Source organism: Lynx canadensis, chromosome B4 (genome assembly GCF_007474595.2).
Source record: "Lynx canadensis isolate LIC74 chromosome B4, mLynCan4.pri.v2, whole genome shotgun sequence".
NCBI lineage: Eukaryota > Metazoa > Chordata > Mammalia > Carnivora > Felidae > Lynx > Lynx canadensis.
Genome location: NC_044309.1, coordinates 63,141,116 through 63,159,543, shown reverse-complemented (window position 1 = coordinate 63,159,543; position 18,428 = coordinate 63,141,116). Strand labels below are relative to the sequence as shown.

The following is an 18,428-nucleotide window of genomic DNA, read 5'->3' as shown; positions in this document are numbered from 1 at the left end:
ACTAGTTGGCAATATATAAAAATGAGCAAACTGTTGATACATCTAACAACAAGGGTAAAACTCAGAAGCATTATACTGAGTGAAAGAGAACAGACACAAAAGGCTAGATCCTATACGGTTCCATTTATATTAAGTTCTAGAAAAGGCAGTATAATAATGATAGAAAGCAGAACAGCAGTTGCTAGGAGATAAGAGCTGGGGAAGGGGATTGATGGAAAAGGACACAGGGGAACCTTTTGGGTTGATGGAACTTTTCTACGTTATGACTGTGGTGGTTACATGACTATACATCTGTCAAAGCTCATCAAATTGCACACTTAAAATTGGCAAATTTATTGTATGTAATCTTAAATTGACTTAAAAGACTGATCTTAAAAGATTTCAGTTCAGCCTATCCTAATTATCACAATGTCTAAAACAGTCCCAGTTTTATGGGGTATTACTGTTTTGAGAGGTCTTATCCTCTACTTTTGGTCATATTTTCTTTTCCTTACTCAATAAGTAGAAAATTTTAAATAACCTGAAATTCAGAGATGGGAAACTGGCATTTTCTCACCGTGTGTGCAAGGTGATAGAGAACTAAAAGTTTTAAATCAATTTTAAAATATTACTGAATAGGGGCACCTGGCTGGTTCAGTCATTGTATCATGCAGTTCTGGATCTTGGAGTTGTAAGTTCCAGCCCCATGTTGGGTGTAGAGATTACTAAAAAATAAAATCTTTATGGGCCCCAGCGTGGCTCAGTTGGTTAAGCATTCCTCTCTTGATTTCAGCTGAGATCATGATCTCATCGTTCATGAGATTGAGCCCTGAGTTAGGCTCTGTGCTGATAGTACAGAGCCTGCTTGGGATTCTCTATCCCTCCCTCTCAAAAAGAAATAAATAAACATTTAAAAAAATAAAATAAAATGGGGCACCTGGGTGGCTCAGTTGATCAAGTGTCCCAACTTCAGGTCATGATCTCATGGTTGGTGGGTTCAAGCCCTGCATCGGGCTCTGCACTGACAGTGTGGAACATGCTTGGGATTCCCTTTCTCCCTCCCTCTCAGCCCCTCCCTTGCTTGTGAGCTCTCTCTCTTTCTCTCTCTCTCTCAAATAAATAAACTTAAAAATAATAAAATAAAATAAAGTCTTTAAAAATAAAATACTATTGATTAGTACAGGGCTATTTTATAATGAATGAAAGTTTTCAAAATAGGGGCACCTGGGTGGATTGGTCAGTTAAGCATCCGACTCTTGATTTCAGCTAAAGTCACCATTCATTTCAGAGATCACTGTTAATGAGTTTAAGCCCTGCACTGGGCTCTGCACTGATAGTGCAGAATCCAAGCCTACTTGGGATTCTCTCTCCCTCCTCCTCTCTCTGCCCCTCCCCTGCTCATTCTCTTTCTCAAAATAAATAAATAATAAATAAAAATAAAATAAATAATAAATATGTAAAAATAATAAAAAGTATATATGTAATTCACTTATTTTTTAAAAACTTTTCAGAATAGATCTTCATTTTTTTTTTAAGTTTATTTTTATTTATTTTGAGAAAGAGAGAGTAGGTGGAGGAGGGGCAGAGAGAGGGAAAGAGAATCCCAAGCAGGCTCTGCACCATCAGCACAGAGTCCAGTGTGGGGCTTGAACTCACAGATGTGAGATCATGACGTGAGCTGAAGTCGAGTCAGACACTTAACTAACTGAGCCACCCAGGACACCCCTAGATTTTTGTGTTTAAAAGAGAAAATACTCAGGGTGTCTTGCTGGCTTAGTAAAGTATGTGACTTTTTTTTTTTAATGTTTTATTTATTTTTGAGAGAGAGAGTGTGAGCGGGAGAGGGCCAGAGAGAGAGGGAGACACAGAATCTGAAGCAGACTCTGGGCTCTTGAGTTGTCAGCACAGAGCCCGATGTGGAACTCAAACCCATGAACAGTGAGATCATGACCTGAACTGAAGTCCAATGCTTAACTTACTGAGCCACCTAGCCACCCCAAGCATGTGACTCTTGATCTCTGGGTTGTGAGTTCAAGCCCCATGTTGGGCATAGAAGTTACTTAAAAATAAAAACAAAATTTTTTTCTTAAAAAGAGAAAATATTCAGAGAAAGGAAAAAAATTAGTAGCAACTGAAGAGGCCACAGTATCAGTCCTTCATTTTAACAATTTCTATGCATTGGTATAGAAAAAACTTACCTGAGGGGGCACCTGGGTGGCTCAGTCAGTTAAGCGTCCAACTTTGGCTCAGGTTATGATCTTGCCGTTTGTGAGTTTGAGCCTTGCATCAGGCTTCCTGCTGTCAGTGCAGACTTCAGATCCTCTGTCTCCCTTTCTCTCTGCCCCTTTCCACTGTCTCTCTCTCAAAAATAAATAAACTTAAAAAAGAAAAAAAAAAACTTACTTGAGTTTTACCTGAAGAATGTTTTATGCGAGAAATCCTCCAGCAGTATGAATTCAAGATTCCTTTTTTTTTTTATAAGGTTTACTTATTTATTTTGAGAGAGAAAGAGAGTGCAAGCGGTGGAGGGACAGAGAGAGAGAGAGAGAGAGAGGGAGGGAGGGAGGGAGAGGGAGACACATAATCCAAAGCAGGCTCCAGGCTCTACTCTGTCAGCACAGAGCCCGATGTGAGGCCCAAACTCATGAACCAAGAGATCATGACCTGAGCTGAAGTCAGCTGCTTAACTGACTGAGCCACCCAGGAACCCTGAATTCAAAGATTCTTAAACAATAGAATGTGTAGTTTGTCCTTTATGGTGTGATATGTAAACGTAAGAGTTAATCACCACAAGAAAGTACCAAATACTTAAACTTTTCGTTACCTACTTCTATCCCTAGATAAAATGTGTTTAACATCTCTTTTTAACCATTCTTGGGTTTTGGGAGGCAAAGGCGGTTTAGATCCCATTCAGGCAGCCCACCAAGGTCTCCCTTAAAAACAAGACCTGAGCAAGTGCAGGCCGGGAGAATGAAGCAGTACCCAGGTGGACTAAATAGCCAGAAAGGGAAGCTGTTCTGGGCTTTGGGTGCCTCAGTGTACCTGGCATCTTCCCTTTACTTTAAACACAGTAGCAAAAACACAGATTTCAGGTTAGCCATTCAGAGCTTCACAAACCTTGGTCTGTGCCCACTAAGGAACTCAAGAGTTAAGTAGGATAAGGGAGTACCTGGAATGATGCCATGGGTCTTTCCACCTCACTCCTCAGATCCAGGAGCTTGCTAGCACTTTGTGACAAGTACCATGCCAGGTTATTTACACCTGCAATATCTCATTCACTTTTCCCAGTGACCCATGAGGTATATGTTTTCCCTATTTTAAATTGAGGAAATTCAAACTCAGAAGTTAGACATTTAACCAAGGTTATAAATTGCAATGGTAAGGTTGGAATTGGAATCTAGGAATCACAATTCCTTTGTTCCAAGATGCCTCCCTTTGGCCAGACTGACCTGAGACAAGTTTCATGGAGCGCCTGACAAGCCATCCTCTGTGGTGAAGCATTTCCTGCATGGGTGGACACAGTTGATATCCCATAGTACTTTGGTGTATTTCCCTTGCATGAGAATTCAGCCGCTGTTCATTATTTTTTCAGAACCCAATGCTGGACAGATCCAAGAAGGAATTGGGGAAGCTGTAAACAATATTGTGAAGCATTTTCATAAACCTGAAAAAGAGGTATGATCATCTGTCAAACTTAATGTATAGGATTTTAGGGACACCTGGGTGGCTCAGTCATTGAAATGTTGCATTTGACTCCTGACCTCAACTCCTGTTTGATCTCTGGGTCATGAGTTTAAGCATTGCATTGGGCTCCCATGTGGGCATGAAGTCTACTTCTACTTAAAAAAAATTATATATATATATATATATATATATATATATGATTTTAAAGCCACTTTTATACATGATACATACAGTAGAGGGTATGTTTTTATTTGTAAGCTTTCTAGTAGCTACAAGAACATACTTCATAGCTACCTTCAACACCCTTTTCTCTAGTGTTTTTCTTTTTTTCTTTATTTGTTTGTTTATGAATGAATGAATGAGTGAGAGGGCGGGGAGGGACAGAAGATCCGAAGCAGGCTCCACACTGACAGCAGAGAGCCTGATGTGGGGCTCGAACTCATGAGCCGAGAGATCATGACCTGAGCCGAAGTCGGACATCCAATTGAGCCACTCAGATGCTCCTTCTCTAGTATATTTCTTAAACGTAGGTGCAGCAGATTATTCTTTGGCACTGTGTATTTTGTTCCACAGAGAGGAAGCCTCACGGTGTTGCTGTGTGGAGAAAATGGCCTGGTTGTGGCACTTGAACAAGTCTTCCACCATGGCTTCAAATCTGCCCGCATCTTTCACAAGAATGTCTTCATCTGGGACTTCATAGGTAAATTAAAACAGGTGTAGGTTACTATAAAGGCACTGAAATGTTTCTTAGAAAACTCGAAGACCCAGGAATTTAAGCAAATAAGGGTTAGTGACAAGGGAGTATGTTTTTAAAAAAAATATATCAAATTAGCACTCTCTTTGCTTTTCATTCAGTCGACAAATATTATAGTGTCCGTAATATTCCAGACACTCACTGTTCGAGATGCTCAAGATACACATTGAGGCGGTAAAGTATGCAGCTCCTGATCTCGGGGTTATGAGTTCAGGCCTAGATTGAGTGTGGAGCCTACTTTGAAAAAACAGATACACGTTGAGATATAAGTAAACAAAACAAAAATTCCTTTGGTTGGCAAACTTACATTCTGGTGGGGACAGGAACACAGATAAAACACAAAAACATAACAAGTATGCAGTTCAGCTGGTATGTTAGAAAGTGATGGTTGATCTGGGAAAAAAAATAGTAAAGTGAAAGGAAATGGAGTGAAGAGTGCTTTTTTAAGTGGGGTGATTATACGCTTTGTGGACCAGGTGATATTTGAGCAAAGACTTTAAGGAAGTGAGGAATTGAGCCATATGAGTATCTGGGAGAGAGCACTCCAGGCTGAGAGAACTGCCAGGGCAGAGGCCCCAAGCTTGGAGTGTGCTTGGCCATTGCATGGAGTAGCAAGTGTAGCGCGAGTGGGGCAGAGTGAGGGAGACAGAGTAAGAGGATACTGGGGGAGAGGGCTGTGTACTGCCAGAGCCAGGAGCTTCAGGGCCTTCTAGACCTTCGCAAGGAGTTGGGTCTTTATCATGATTGAAATAGGAAGTCATCGGAAGGCTTTGAGCTAAGGAATAAATGACATAAAATAACCTCTGTTTTGTTTTAAAAGGATTATTCTAGTTTTATGTTATCCAGTATGATAACCACTACCATGGCTACGTGTGGCTATTTAAATTTATTTAATTTAAATTAGATTTAAAATTCACTTCGTTAGTCACACCTGCCTTACCTAGTAGCTACCAAATGGAACCTTGCAGATACAGAACATTTCATCCATCACAGAAAGTTCTGTTGCAGTGTACCGCTCTAGCTTGCTAAATAAGCTTTGTAATGCGGTTCTTCTAGAATTCCTAGTTTTCTTAAAGGGGTGATTAATCATTTTGTGTCTTGTAAATATAGTCTAGATGAAGTGGTTGGTTTTATCCAACTTAGAGTTTTTAGACAAAGGAAAGGTTAACAGAGCTAGGCCTCCAGGAGTGATTTTTTTTTTCTTTTGGAATGCCCAGAATCTTACTACTCCTGTTTCTAATATATATATACATATCTCTTCCTCAGATTTCTTGAGTCAGTTCCATTTCAAGGATTTCATTGCAAAATGTCAGCCAGCCACTGTATAACTAGAACAGAGGGCACATCTCGATGGCTACCATGTATTTGCTAGCTACTCCTAGAAGGTTCCAGTCTTGACCGGGGAGTCCATCTGTTTTTCTTTTTTGCCAGTTTCCATTGCTTGAAGGTATTCCAAAGAGAGTAAACTTTGCACCCTTCTGGAATGCAGTCTAGATTAGAAAATAAACTCCTGGAGCATATCGTTCCACCAGGAAACATGGACCTCTAGAATTCATCGTGAAATCAGTGATAAAGTAATGATTTTGGTTTCCAGACTGGCTCTAATGCAAAGCACCATTAGTGTTTCCAGAATAAACTAAGTGATTAATCTTTCTGTGTATGAAGTATTAATGTGTATTGTGATATGATTCTGACTTCCTTCCCCAGAGAAAGCGGTTGCTTATTTTGAAACCACTGACCAGATTCTAGACAATGAAGACGATGTCCTTATTCAGAAATCATCCTGCAAAACCTTCTGCCACTATGTAAATGCTATTAATACTGCACCCAGGAACATTGGAAAGGACGGCAAATTCCAGATTTTAGTTTGCCTTGGAACACGGTATAAAGCCAGTTCTTGACTTTCCCTATCTTTGTTACGTTTTGAACAAAAGTCCAGGAGGGGCTGCCTCATATCATGCCCCTTCCAAAGCTCTCCCATGGGCTCCTTTCATTGCAATTTTTATTATGAAACTATGTTTATTGGGTACTTGCTGTGTATTGACACCATGCTAAGTACTCATTTAATCCTCCTATCACTTCCCCACCACAATACATGAAGTAGCACTGTACAGATGTATAAGGTACAGCCGAGTTAACAAAGCTTCCCAAGGTCACACAGCTAGAAAGAAGCAGAGCCAAGATTCATACCCAGTCTCACTTGAGTGCCCAAGCTCTCAACCATTACACTACACTGGCTCCAAAGGTGGGTAGATAGGTAATGGGTAGTTTGGTAAGGAATTTGACACACATACGTATATTTACTGTGTAGGGTTTGTGTTGTGTATCTATAGCACCACGTTGTTGGTTTTTTTCTTTTTTTTTTTTTTTTAATTTTTTCACCATGTTGTTTTAAATTTAATAACATTGTAGAATTCATATGATATAAATAATTCTTAAGTATATAAAGTCTTCTCTTTGACAGTTCCCTACCCCTTTATTTTTTGAAAATGACGCATAGGAGCTTTACAATCCATTAATTTTTAAACAGCTGTCAGAATTATAAGAAATGATACGTGTAGGCCTTTAGAACAAGATTTTTTTTAAGTTATCTGTGTAATGTGTTTTTTTTTTTTTTTTCTACAGACCTAGAGCCCCAACAGGAGATTGGCAGGCCTAGTTATGACTGCTTTTATCATGAAAGGCATATCGAGGGGCTCCTGGCTACTAGCTCAGTCAGAAGAGCATGTGACTCTTGATCTCGGGGTCATGAGTTTGAGCCTGAGGTTGGGTGTAGAGATTACTACAAAAAAAATAATAAACTTTAAAAAAAACAAAAGGCATATTGAGAGATGCTCGATAAGGATGTCGTAGATATTTAGTGGCAGGTAACTAATGTCAGAGGTTAATCAGGACACACTGAAGGTTGAGATGTCCTCCTGAAAGAACTGGTTTATAAAACTAAGTTCTATATTTCTTCTTAATAAAAGGGCCCAGTTTCACCTATGCTTTTAAAATTCCTTTTAAACATGATCCTTATCTCCTTTTATCTCTTGTTCTGATTTATTAGACCAATGCAACCCCTCTTTTGGTTTGTAAAATCCACTTAATGTTTTTCTTTCCTTTTGTTCCTTGTTACGTTGTATAAGTTTTTTTTTTTTTTAATGCTAATGCTGACTATTTAATGCAGTCTTTCTTCCCAAAGGGTCAGCGTACTTTGGCATGCCTTGCCACAGATGTCTGAGTAACACCCCTGTAAAAAAGAGATACAAAATGACTTTCTGCCTCTTTTTTTTTTTTAAGTGTTAAATCAGAATAGAGAATCTCTTTAATGTGGGTAGGTCCTTATGGCCAATTTGCCCAAACTTATTTTCAGTCTCTTGGGTTTTCCCATTAACGCTGTATCATTACTGTATCTTTTTAACCAGCAAATTTCCAAAATCTTGAATTTGGTTTCTCCTCTGCTGACCTGAGAACTTGGCTGGATTTTGCTCCATCCAGTCCTACACCTTCCCATTGAAAGTTCTAACGTGTGTTGTTCTGCAGCAAGATGGGCAGGGCTCAGGACTTCTTTCTCTTTGACTCTGTAGGGATCGCCTGCTCCCACAGTGGATCCCACTCTTAGCCGAATGTCCTGCCATTACCCGAATGTATGAGGAGAGTGCCCTCCTGCGAGACCGCATGACTGTCAACTCCCTCATCCGCATTCTGCAGACCATTCAGGACTTCACCATAGTCTTGGAAGGATCACTCATCAAAGGAGTGGATGTGTAACCCAACTGGCTAGAAGCTCTCAGTCCAGACCCCTTGCTCCTGAACCTTCCCCAACTATGGGGACCGATTTGGACTTGTCTGATAAGGTAGTGAGTCACTGCAGGGGGCAACACACCATATTCCCCAATTTGAACAATCCTCACACTACAGACAAGGCAAAATGCTGTATTGTAGTTCATTTGAACCTGGAATTTAGTATAAAATAGAGTATTTTCATGTGTTAGATGTGTGTAAATATGCTATCTTCTTTAAGAAATTATATTACTCTAATAAGATACTTTTCTTAGATTGAATATTCCTGTGACTTAACATAAGTAGCTTAACCACATTGGGAGTTGGGAGGGAAAGAGTGGTGCTAGCCAGGAAGAAGCCAGTAAACACGTAATTACAGTGCAACCCAGTCGGGCTTATTTTTTCCCTCCAGGTATCACAAAGGAACCCAGAATGCATTGTTATGTCGTAGCCATCCATCCTGGTGTGTCTGATCCTTTGTATTGTGAATGTAAACAGCTTTACCTACTGTATGTGATAGTCCTCACTTCTATATTTTAAGTTACAATTGGTTTCATACATTTGAATTGAGTCACTTCTCCAGTCTTTTGGAAAATCTTTTTCCGTCGGCACAAGATAAAGATACAGTTCAAATATTTTAAATACTGGACCCCAGGAGCTTGGCTGAACTGGAAAGAGAACACACAAAGCCCTGAGAAGTATGTTAAATTGTAGGATTATCACTTCTTTACACTTTGGAAAGATTAGCCTAGACTAACTTCATTCTTGGCATTTTTATTCTTGTTATGTGAGGTACTTTGAGGAGATGTGAATTTCAAAGTGTTGGTCTTACAGTTATAAGAACTGCAAACGGCAGTTTGATTCTGCACTTATAACTTGGCCATCTACGCCCTGCAGCAGTTCTTACCTCAAGGATAATCTCAAACCCTGTCTTTGTTAGGTTCCAGTCACCTCCCCCCCTTCCTGTGCCCATCCCCCTCTCAGGAAATGGAAGGAATGTCTAAGAAGGAGGAGGGCTTGGTGTAGCTTGGAATGTTTTTGTGAAAGTATTTGTTGACCATGATAATGCAAATAACAGAGGGAAAGAGAAAGAATGAACCCTTTCTGGGTGTTTCAGGGCAAGTTTTATGTTCCTTTTCTAAGAAGGGGTAATAAATGTAAAACAACTGGCCCAGAGAAGGTAAAAGCCAGTACAGCATAGACTGACAAAATGGGAGCAGAACCAGAGGCGACAGTTTTGAAAGACCAAACATTGTGAGTAACTTTCCAGTTGGGTATTTTATAAGGAAGTTAAATAAACGTGGTATTAGCTAGTTACCTTAAGACTTCGTTTATGGTAGGTCCTGTAACCAATTAGGCATTTGCACATTGTTAGCAGTGAAATTGCCCCAGCACTGCGCCGGGTTTTATTCCCAGTTGTGGCTGAGAAGCAAAGCCATGGCCTCTCAGGACCCCCGTACGATCTTGAGGGTCCTGGGCTTTAGCCAACAGTATTGTTTCTCTTCTTTCCTGAAGGAAGAAACTAATGAACAAGTGCCTCACTCCCTTATCAAGCACTGTATTCAGCCAGGCGACCAAGGCACATCCCCTTTTAATATCTAATTTAGTATTTGAGGAGGAACGGGGAGTTGAAGGCCACATTTAGAGACCCACGAAGGGTTTAAGAACAGGTTTTTGGGTGACTTGGGTAGACTGGAGATTTGTTCGCCTGAGTCTAAAGTGTGTCTGCGTAACAACGCAGCTCTTCCAGGATCATGGAAAGTCTATTATGGGAGACGTCCAGAACCCATTTCACACAGGTTCTTGTGTTGCCATGATCAGAAACCACTGAATGATCAGGGCAGGGTTTTATTCTTATTACCTTCCTCGTAAGACCATGCTTCTGGCACACTCTGGGCAGCCGAAGGATGACTTAGGTGAGCAGGCTAGCATTGAGTGACCATTTTACAGATGGGAACACTTGAGGATCGGAGAGGTTAAATACTTACCCCACAGCTGGTCAGTGACAACAGAGTCTAGAACTCATGTTTTTTATTACACCAAGACTGCATGACACTGAGCTCCAAGGCATTCATATTAAGTCTTTGTACCCCTGGATCTTTATTCATACACCCAAGCAAGTAGGATATAAATATTACTATCCATTTATAATAAGCATTTATAAGGATTAACATTCTTTTTAACAAATGGTTCTGAAGTGGTTGAGAATTACATGTTATAAAAACTGGGAGCAAAATTGGATTTGGGGCCTATGAATAAAACCATTACATTAAAAGTAATACCCAAAAATAAATTATACGTAAAGTTTTATCCCACTCTGTGTGATAGGACCATAACAATGGGAATGACCACTTTCACAAGAAATAGTCACACCAGAACTGACACATCTTCTAGAGTGCTGGGCCCTTTGAATTGGTCACATCAGGAGCCCATATACTTATTCCAGTGATACAGCCAGGACTCCAAACATGTGGGGACCTCCTTCTGAGCCATCTGAATGGCCTACAGCCCATTCTTTTGAGTATTGCCAGTGATGGTAAATCTTGACCTTTCAGAAGAAATTTAGTATTCGGAAACAAAAAGTCCTTAGGATCCAAATTGATTAATAAAAAGGATGCTTAAGCAGAGTTTGAGGCCGCAAGGAAATTATTCTAAAGAAATAAGACTTCTCTCTTATGTGGCTTATAACTGTCCCTAAGCCAATACCAGAATATTTTGAGCAGGACAGTAGCAGAACCTTTAGAATGAATGTACATAACCGACTTTTGGAAGGACCGTACCTATTTAGAGGTATCCTTTTTGCTATATTAATTTTTTAAATCAGTATATTGCTTTATATAATTACACCTCAAAGTTTAAGTAAAAATCAACTTTGTAATTTTTTTTTCCTCAGAATAAATTAAAAGTAATGCCTGGAACCATAATTAGTATTTTCACATAATAATAGCTTAAGAGGAAATTATTTTAAAACTAAATTGCCAAAAATATTACCTCTTGAAACATCTAATTTCCAAGTGTTTTCCAAATGTCCTGAAACTCCTAATGTCAGCCTTTCTGACAGCGGCATTACACTTGTTGGTATTACGTGTGAGGCCCTACAAGCGGTGCCCTGGTTGGGGCTCACCAATGCCATAAAAACGACTGAGGCTCAGCGTGGAGTAGCATAAAGTGCCATTCCAGTTGGGGTAAAATCGGCCTTATAGAGAACAAAAGCAAGGCTTCCCAAGGCGCCCTCTCCCTCCCCTTTCCCACTGGGAGCAAGAATCTGATATAAGAAACCTAAACCTTGCAAGAGTCTGCAGTTGCCCTCTAAAATTTATTTTAAATGTTGCAGACATTTTTGAATCTTTGTGACCCTGTGACATTTACTTTAACATGCCTTTTTAAAAAATCATTTTAATGAGCTTCTGTCACACACCATGAATGATGAATGATACAGGGGAAATACTGAATTGCTTGTATCTCCTTTTTTTGGAATAAAGCACTGTTGTATGTAAATGTAAGTGAAAGAGAGGTAGAAACTATACGTAACAGTTTGTGTGTAGTATATGTTGATGCCTCTAAGATATTTTGAAACAGGAGGCAACAGATGTGGACCTCAGATCCCCAGGGAAATATTTATTTGAAAGCATTGAAAGTGTAGCTCTTAATCGAAATATCTTCTTTCTGCTAAGAATTATGATTTTTCAGTAGATTTTCACTTTGAGTATTGTATTTTCTCTGTGAGGTTTACAGAAGCTATCCTTTTCAACATGTTGAAGGGACAATCTGAACCTTAGCTATTTATATTTCAGTATTAACATACCTTCATTGAGAATGGAGTCGTGGCCTCCTCTCTACTTTTATAAAATGAATCCTGTTTCCAAGTCATCAGTTTCTTTTGAAGTCCCTGTTTCTTTCCTAAGCATTTGTTACATTACCATTTAGCTTTAAAAAGAGACAGAAACGAATAATAAACTTCTAGGTCCTTTATTCCTATTAAAATACATTTACAAATCTCTTGGATTTCCAACCTGTTTTGAAGAGGGTACTGATGATCAGAGGAATCCAAGAAGAAATGCATTGTCCCAGATCTTCCTGGAGCTGATCATCCTCTCAAGGACAGAAATGTATCACATTGAGCAGTTGACACCAGAGGGACAAAAATATATATCAAAAAATTTCTCCTCATCTAAAGGAATCCAGGGCATCCTTGGGTTATGTGGGAGGGAATCATGCTTGATCCAATTTCCTGAATGAATTTGTGTGTGGCTCCAGTCTGTTCCAAACCTTGTTCACAGTAGAGAGGTATGGTAAGGAGTTCCTGTTGTCAATCAGCTGAGGGTGTTAAACATAGAAAAATCCTTCTATGTTACACTTGAGCCGTGTGTAAATGTACCCTGTGTATCTTTTTTTAAAAAATGAACATTTCTGCATTTAAATTATATTGTGTTTCTTTGTATTGTTAACAATGCATCAGAACTGGATTTTTTTTTTTTTCTCATCTGAACATAATATAAAATTTAAAGAGTATTGTGATATCAAGCACTTTAACATACATATCAGAGAAACTGACGTGGGTTTTTCAGGTTTTGGAGTACATTTAAATATGACTTTTCATGCTTTGTTCTTTACAAATAAAACTGTGGGGTTGATACTTTGTTTTGCTTTGTTATTACAGAATCTTAATACTGAGTGGTAAGTGATTTCAGAAAGTAGAGGGATAAACCAAAACCATTAAGTAAGTAGTAAAAATACTCCTGCTGGGCAACTGGTTATCCAGAGGAGGTTTAAAAAAGTTTTTTTTAAGGTTCAAGAAAACCATACAGAAAAATCCGTTCTTGGCGTAAAAGCCTAAACGAAAAAGGAGAAATAAAATTTTTAGAGGAAAATACAGAATGCATTTATGAACTTAGGAAAGGGAAGTATTCTTAAGACACTCAAAAATAACAGAAGGCAAGGTTTCATTGACTACCCATTGTAAGCATTACTTAAGTCATTGCTTTAAGATATGGGCGTACAGCATTTTATTTATTTTTTAAATTATTTATTTTTTTGCATATAGCATTTTTAAAAATTTTAATGTTTATTTTTGAGAGTGACAGAGAATGATTGGGGGAGGGGCAGAGAGAGGGAGACACAGAATCTGAAGCAGGCTCCAGGCTCCAAGCCATCAGCACAGAGCCCGATGCGGGGCTCAAACTCATGAACCTTGAGATCATGACCTGTGCTGAAGTTGGACACTTAACTGAGCCACACAGGCGCCCCTGCATATAGCATTTTAAACATACATACACATCAAATTCCTGCTGTTACGGGATTTATATTCTCTTTTTTTTTTTTTTGGAATTTGTTTTCTAATGAAGGAGTTAAATAGTGAACAGAAGTAATACACATTATACTTAGATAACAATAACAAGCAAAGAAGAGAGACTGAAAGTATGATTGGGCCACCTGGAGAAGGACTGCAATTATAAATGGGTTAGCTAGAGAAGGCCTCACTGCAAATGGAGATGCCCTTAACTGGGATTAGAAAAAGTGTAGGAGAAAACAAGGCTGCAGGATCAACATCAAGAGCTTACTTTTGGGGTGCCTATGCAGCTCAGACGGTGAAGTGTCTGACTTCGGCTCAGGTCACGATCTCATGGTTCATGAGTTTAAGCCCAGCATCAGGCTCTCTGCTGTCAGTGCAGAGCCTGCTTCAGATCCTCTGTCCCCCTCTCTCTCTGCCCCTTCCTTCCCTGTTACTGCACTCTCTCTCTCAAAAATAAATAAACACTGAAAAAAAAATTACTTTTGAACCTAACTTTGGAATGCCTATTAGACATCCAAGTAGAGAAGCTTAGTAGGCACTTGAATGAATAGATTAGGAGTTCAGGGGAAAACAAGGATATATTTGTCAGGATCCAATCAAGAGACAGAAACCATAAGCTATTTGAAGAAGGATGGATGTTTTTTTTTTTTTTTTTTTTTTTTTTTTTGTAAAATCCATGCCCAACATGGGGCTTGAACTCATGACCCCAAGATCAAGAGTTGAATGCTGTACCAACTGAGCCAGCCCATCACCCCTGGGGGGGTTGAATGTAAAAAACTATGTATGAGAGTTCTCTAGAGAAAAAGAACCAAGAAGTCATGTGTTTGTGTGTGTGTGTATATGTGTGTATGTGTGTGTGTGTGTATATACACACACACACACATATACATACATATATATGTTTGTGTGTGTGCGTATACACACACACACACACAGATTTATTTTAAGGAATTGGCTAATGCAATTTTAGAGACTTGATAAATCCAAAATCTACAGGGTAGGCTGGTAGGCTGGACAGCCAGAGAAGCGTTGTAGTTCAAGTCCAAAGGCAATCTGCTGACAGACTTCCTTCTTGCTCAGAGAAGGTCACTCTGTGTTCTGTTCAGGCCTTCAACTGATTTGATGAAGCCTACCCACATTATGGAGGGTAATCTGCATTACTTGAAGGCCACCAATGTAAATATTAATCTAGTCCAAAGCACATTTTCACAGAAATATTCAGAACGTTTGATTAAATATGTTTGATTAACCATCATAAACTATAATAAGAAATTAGAATAATAGAGGATTTATTTACTAAGCAACAAAAAGAATGCTTAATACAAGAATAGCAAAAATAAATAAACAATAGCATCTATAGGAAGCAGCCACTAACCGTAGGCTTAAAATGCCCTTTCCCTCAGGCTGAGAGCCAGATTTTGTTAGAAAGGGTAACACCAAGGTTCACTAGATGTCAAAGAAGTTTACTCAGTTGATGCACCAGTGGCACTTGGGAATCTACCCTCAGGTACCAAGGAAGCATCCATGGGGAAATGCCATATCCCAGAAGCTGCTGGGAAGCTACTGAAGGTGGTGCCAGGGAAGCCATCCATGGACAGGTGCTATACCAGTAAAACTCAGTGCAGAGCACCCAAGGGAATGCCACACGAGGTGAGCTGCTGAGTATGAGGTGAGCCAGGAGCTTCCCACTGCAGAAGCTTGCAGAGGGGAGCACAGCAGAAACAGGAAGCGGAACTCCCTCCTCCAGTGCATTTCCAGTGCCATTTTTTTTTTTTTTTTTAATGTTCATTTGAGAAAGAGTGAACAGGGGAGGGGCAGAGAGAGAGGGAGACACACAATCTAAAGTGGACTCCAGGCTCTGGGCTGTCAGCACAGAGCCCAACACGGGTCGAGCTCACAAATCGCGAGATCATGACCTGCACTAGAGTCCGACACTGAACCGACTGAGTCACCCAGGCGCCCTCTCTCCAGTGCATTCTACTGACAAAGGTTAACATTGTGCCAGCTGGCAAAGGAAAAATGTTTACAGAAGGGTCTAGCTTCATTGTCACAGAACAGGCAATAAAGGGTAGACTTGGAGCTGAGAGGCAATAAACTGATAACTGCCCCAGGTCCTTATATTCAGTTGTGGAGGAAACAAAGGAGGGGAGTAGGAAAATGCAGGAGGAAAAGAGACAATAGAGCAACGTCTCCAAACTTTATGGTGCAATGATTTAGAGCAGAAATTGTCTGCCATGTCCATTTGAACTTGGTCCACATGTATCTGTATGATTTACATCACTACCCTTTAAAATATTGACTTTAATTTAAAATATATGTGTGTATGTGTGTATATATATATTAAAAATATATAATACATATTTTATATATATTATATATATTATATATATATATATATAATATATATATATATTATATATATATGAAACTTCAGTTAAAAAGGGTAGGAGGCTTTTGCAGTTTAAAGGAAAGAAGACCACAGGGGTAGCAATGAAGGTGATGGAAAGTGTTGGGTACTTGGTGTATTTTGAAACTAAAGGCAGAGAATTTCCTGATGGATTGTGGGGGATGAACGAAAGAAAAGTCTAGAATAACTCTAAGCATTTTGGCCTGAACAACTGGAAGGATGAAGCTAGAAATTCTGTTAAGTAAGGATGTGGGGAGAACAGGCTTTGGAGAAAGATCAGAAGTTCAAGTTTGGACATGTTAAATTTCAAAAATTGATTAGATATCCATGGAAATGATGAACAGGAAATTGAATGTCTGAGTCTGGATTTTGTGAGCAATTGGACTTCAGATACAAATTTGGGAGTTGCCAACATACATAGATGGAATTTAATGCCTTAAAACTGGATGAGAATATAAAGGGAGTTATTAAATCATCTCCCAAAACATTCACTTTAATTCCATGATAGGCATATGGCATGATTTATCATGTGACATTTAGGTTTACCTCCCAAGTTTTCACTATTCTGTAAAATGCTATGATATAAAACATGTACATAGCTCCCAGTGTTTCACTATTCTGAATACCATAATGAACAAAATTCCTTGCTTTGTGAGAAACTACCATTTTTGTAGGTCAAAGGCAAATGTTAACAACTATATATGATTCAACCTAATATTTGTGATGATAATTCTTTTGGTTCTTTATCTTGACATGTTATAATTTGATTAAAATAGATACTGTAACCTAGATGGAGCAATTAATCTCTGGGCTGCAAAGCCTAAAAATAAATCACTCTAGTTAGAGTTAGCATGTGGGGCCAGATGTTTCCTAAAACTCCCATAACATAATCCTGAGGTCTGTCATTTACCTACCCATACCTTGTGTTCTTAAACGACCTCAAAACTTCTGGATTTCTCACTGACATCCTATTCAAAAACAGCAGAGCTTCCAAATACATGAAATAAAAACTAATGGAATCAATGAGAAAGAGACAAAGTCTCAAGTATAGTAGGAAAAGCACTTTTCTCAATTATTAAAAGTGCATATAGATAGAAATCAGTAGAGACATAGAGGACTTGGATAATACCATCAACCAATGTGACCAAATTGATATTTATAGAATATTTTCAGGAATGGCAAGATACAAATTCTTTCCAACAACACAAAGAACATTTACCAAGATTGACAATCTTTGGGGCCACAAAATAAGTATCAATAAATTTAAAAAGATACAAGTCGGGGCGCCTGGGTGGCGCAGTCGGTTAAGCGTCCGATTTCAGCCAGGTCACGATCTCGCGCTCAGCGAGTTCGAGCCCCGCGTCGGGCTCTGGGCTGATGGCTCAGAGCCTGGAGCCTGTTTCCGATTCTGTGTCTCCCTCTCTCTCTGCCCCTCCCCCGTTCATGCTCTGTCTCTCTCTGTCCCAAAAATAAATAAACGTTGAAAAAAAAAATTTTTTTAAATAAAAAAAAAAAAAAAAAAGATACAAGTCATGTAAAGTATGTTCTCTAGCCACACAGTCAAAAAATGAATCAAAGTGAAAGCAAAAAGAGCATCTAAAGCAGCTCTTAAAGACAAATTGCTAGCAGTGAACACCTACCCTACAAAAAGGTTTTCTATGCTACATATGTAACATTTACTAAGTTCCATCTAACATATATTAGTTTAGAAACAAAAAAAAATAAAAATAAAAACTAACAAAAGAGACAGAAAATAAAGATTAGAGCAAAATCAATAAAACAGAAAAAGAAAAATCAATGAAACCAGTTTTTTGTTTTTGTTTTTTGTTTTTTTTTTTTTTTTTGAGAGAGAGAGGACGCAAGTGAGTGAGGGGTAAAGAGAGAGAGAATCTCAGGAGGGGCAGAGGGAGGCAGAGGGGTCGGGGGCAGAGAGAGAAGCAGGGCTCATCCAAAGCAGGGCATGACCTGAGCCAAAGTCAGATGCTTAACCACTGAGTTACCCCGGCACCCCAGAAGGTAATTCTTTGAGAAATCAATAAAATTGTTAAACCTACAGCCAGATTGTTTAGAGAAAAAAGAAGAAAGATACAAATTGCCAATATCAAGAATGACAGAATTGACATAAAAATAGATTCTACACATACTGAAAGGATAATAAGGAAGGACAATGGATAAAGAAGATGTGGCATGTATATACAATGGAATACTACTTAGCCATCAAAAAGAATGAAATCTTGCCATTTGCAACAACATCAATGTAGCTACAGTGAATTATGCTTAGCGAAATAAGTCAGAGAAAGTCAAATACCATATGATTTCACTCATGGAATTTAAGAAACAAAACAGATGAACATATGGGAAAAGGAAAAAAAAGGGAAGGAAACCATAAGAGACCCTTAACCATAGAGAACAAACTGAGGGTTGATGGGGGGGGGGGGGCGGGATGGGCTAGATGGGTGATGGGTATTGAGGAGCGTGCTTGTTATGAGCACTGGGTTTTATATGTAAGTGATGAATCACTGAATTCTATTCCTGAAACCAGTATT

General features: G+C 39.0%; 1 protein-coding gene across 1 annotated transcript in view; it reads left to right on the top strand.

Moving 5' to 3' along the window:
• The window catches only part of DENND5B (DENN domain containing 5B), a 191,929-nt gene extending 179,111 nt beyond the window's left edge, over positions 1-12,818 (top strand). The window contains 4 exon segments of the mRNA XM_032593944.1: positions 3,572-3,654; positions 4,237-4,363; positions 6,125-6,299; positions 7,987-12,818. Coding sequence (XP_032449835.1) covers positions 3,572-3,654; positions 4,237-4,363; positions 6,125-6,299; positions 7,987-8,170 — 569 coding nt within the window. The 3' untranslated portion in view covers positions 8,171-12,818.
• The last annotated feature ends 5,610 nt before the right edge of the window (positions 12,819-18,428 follow it).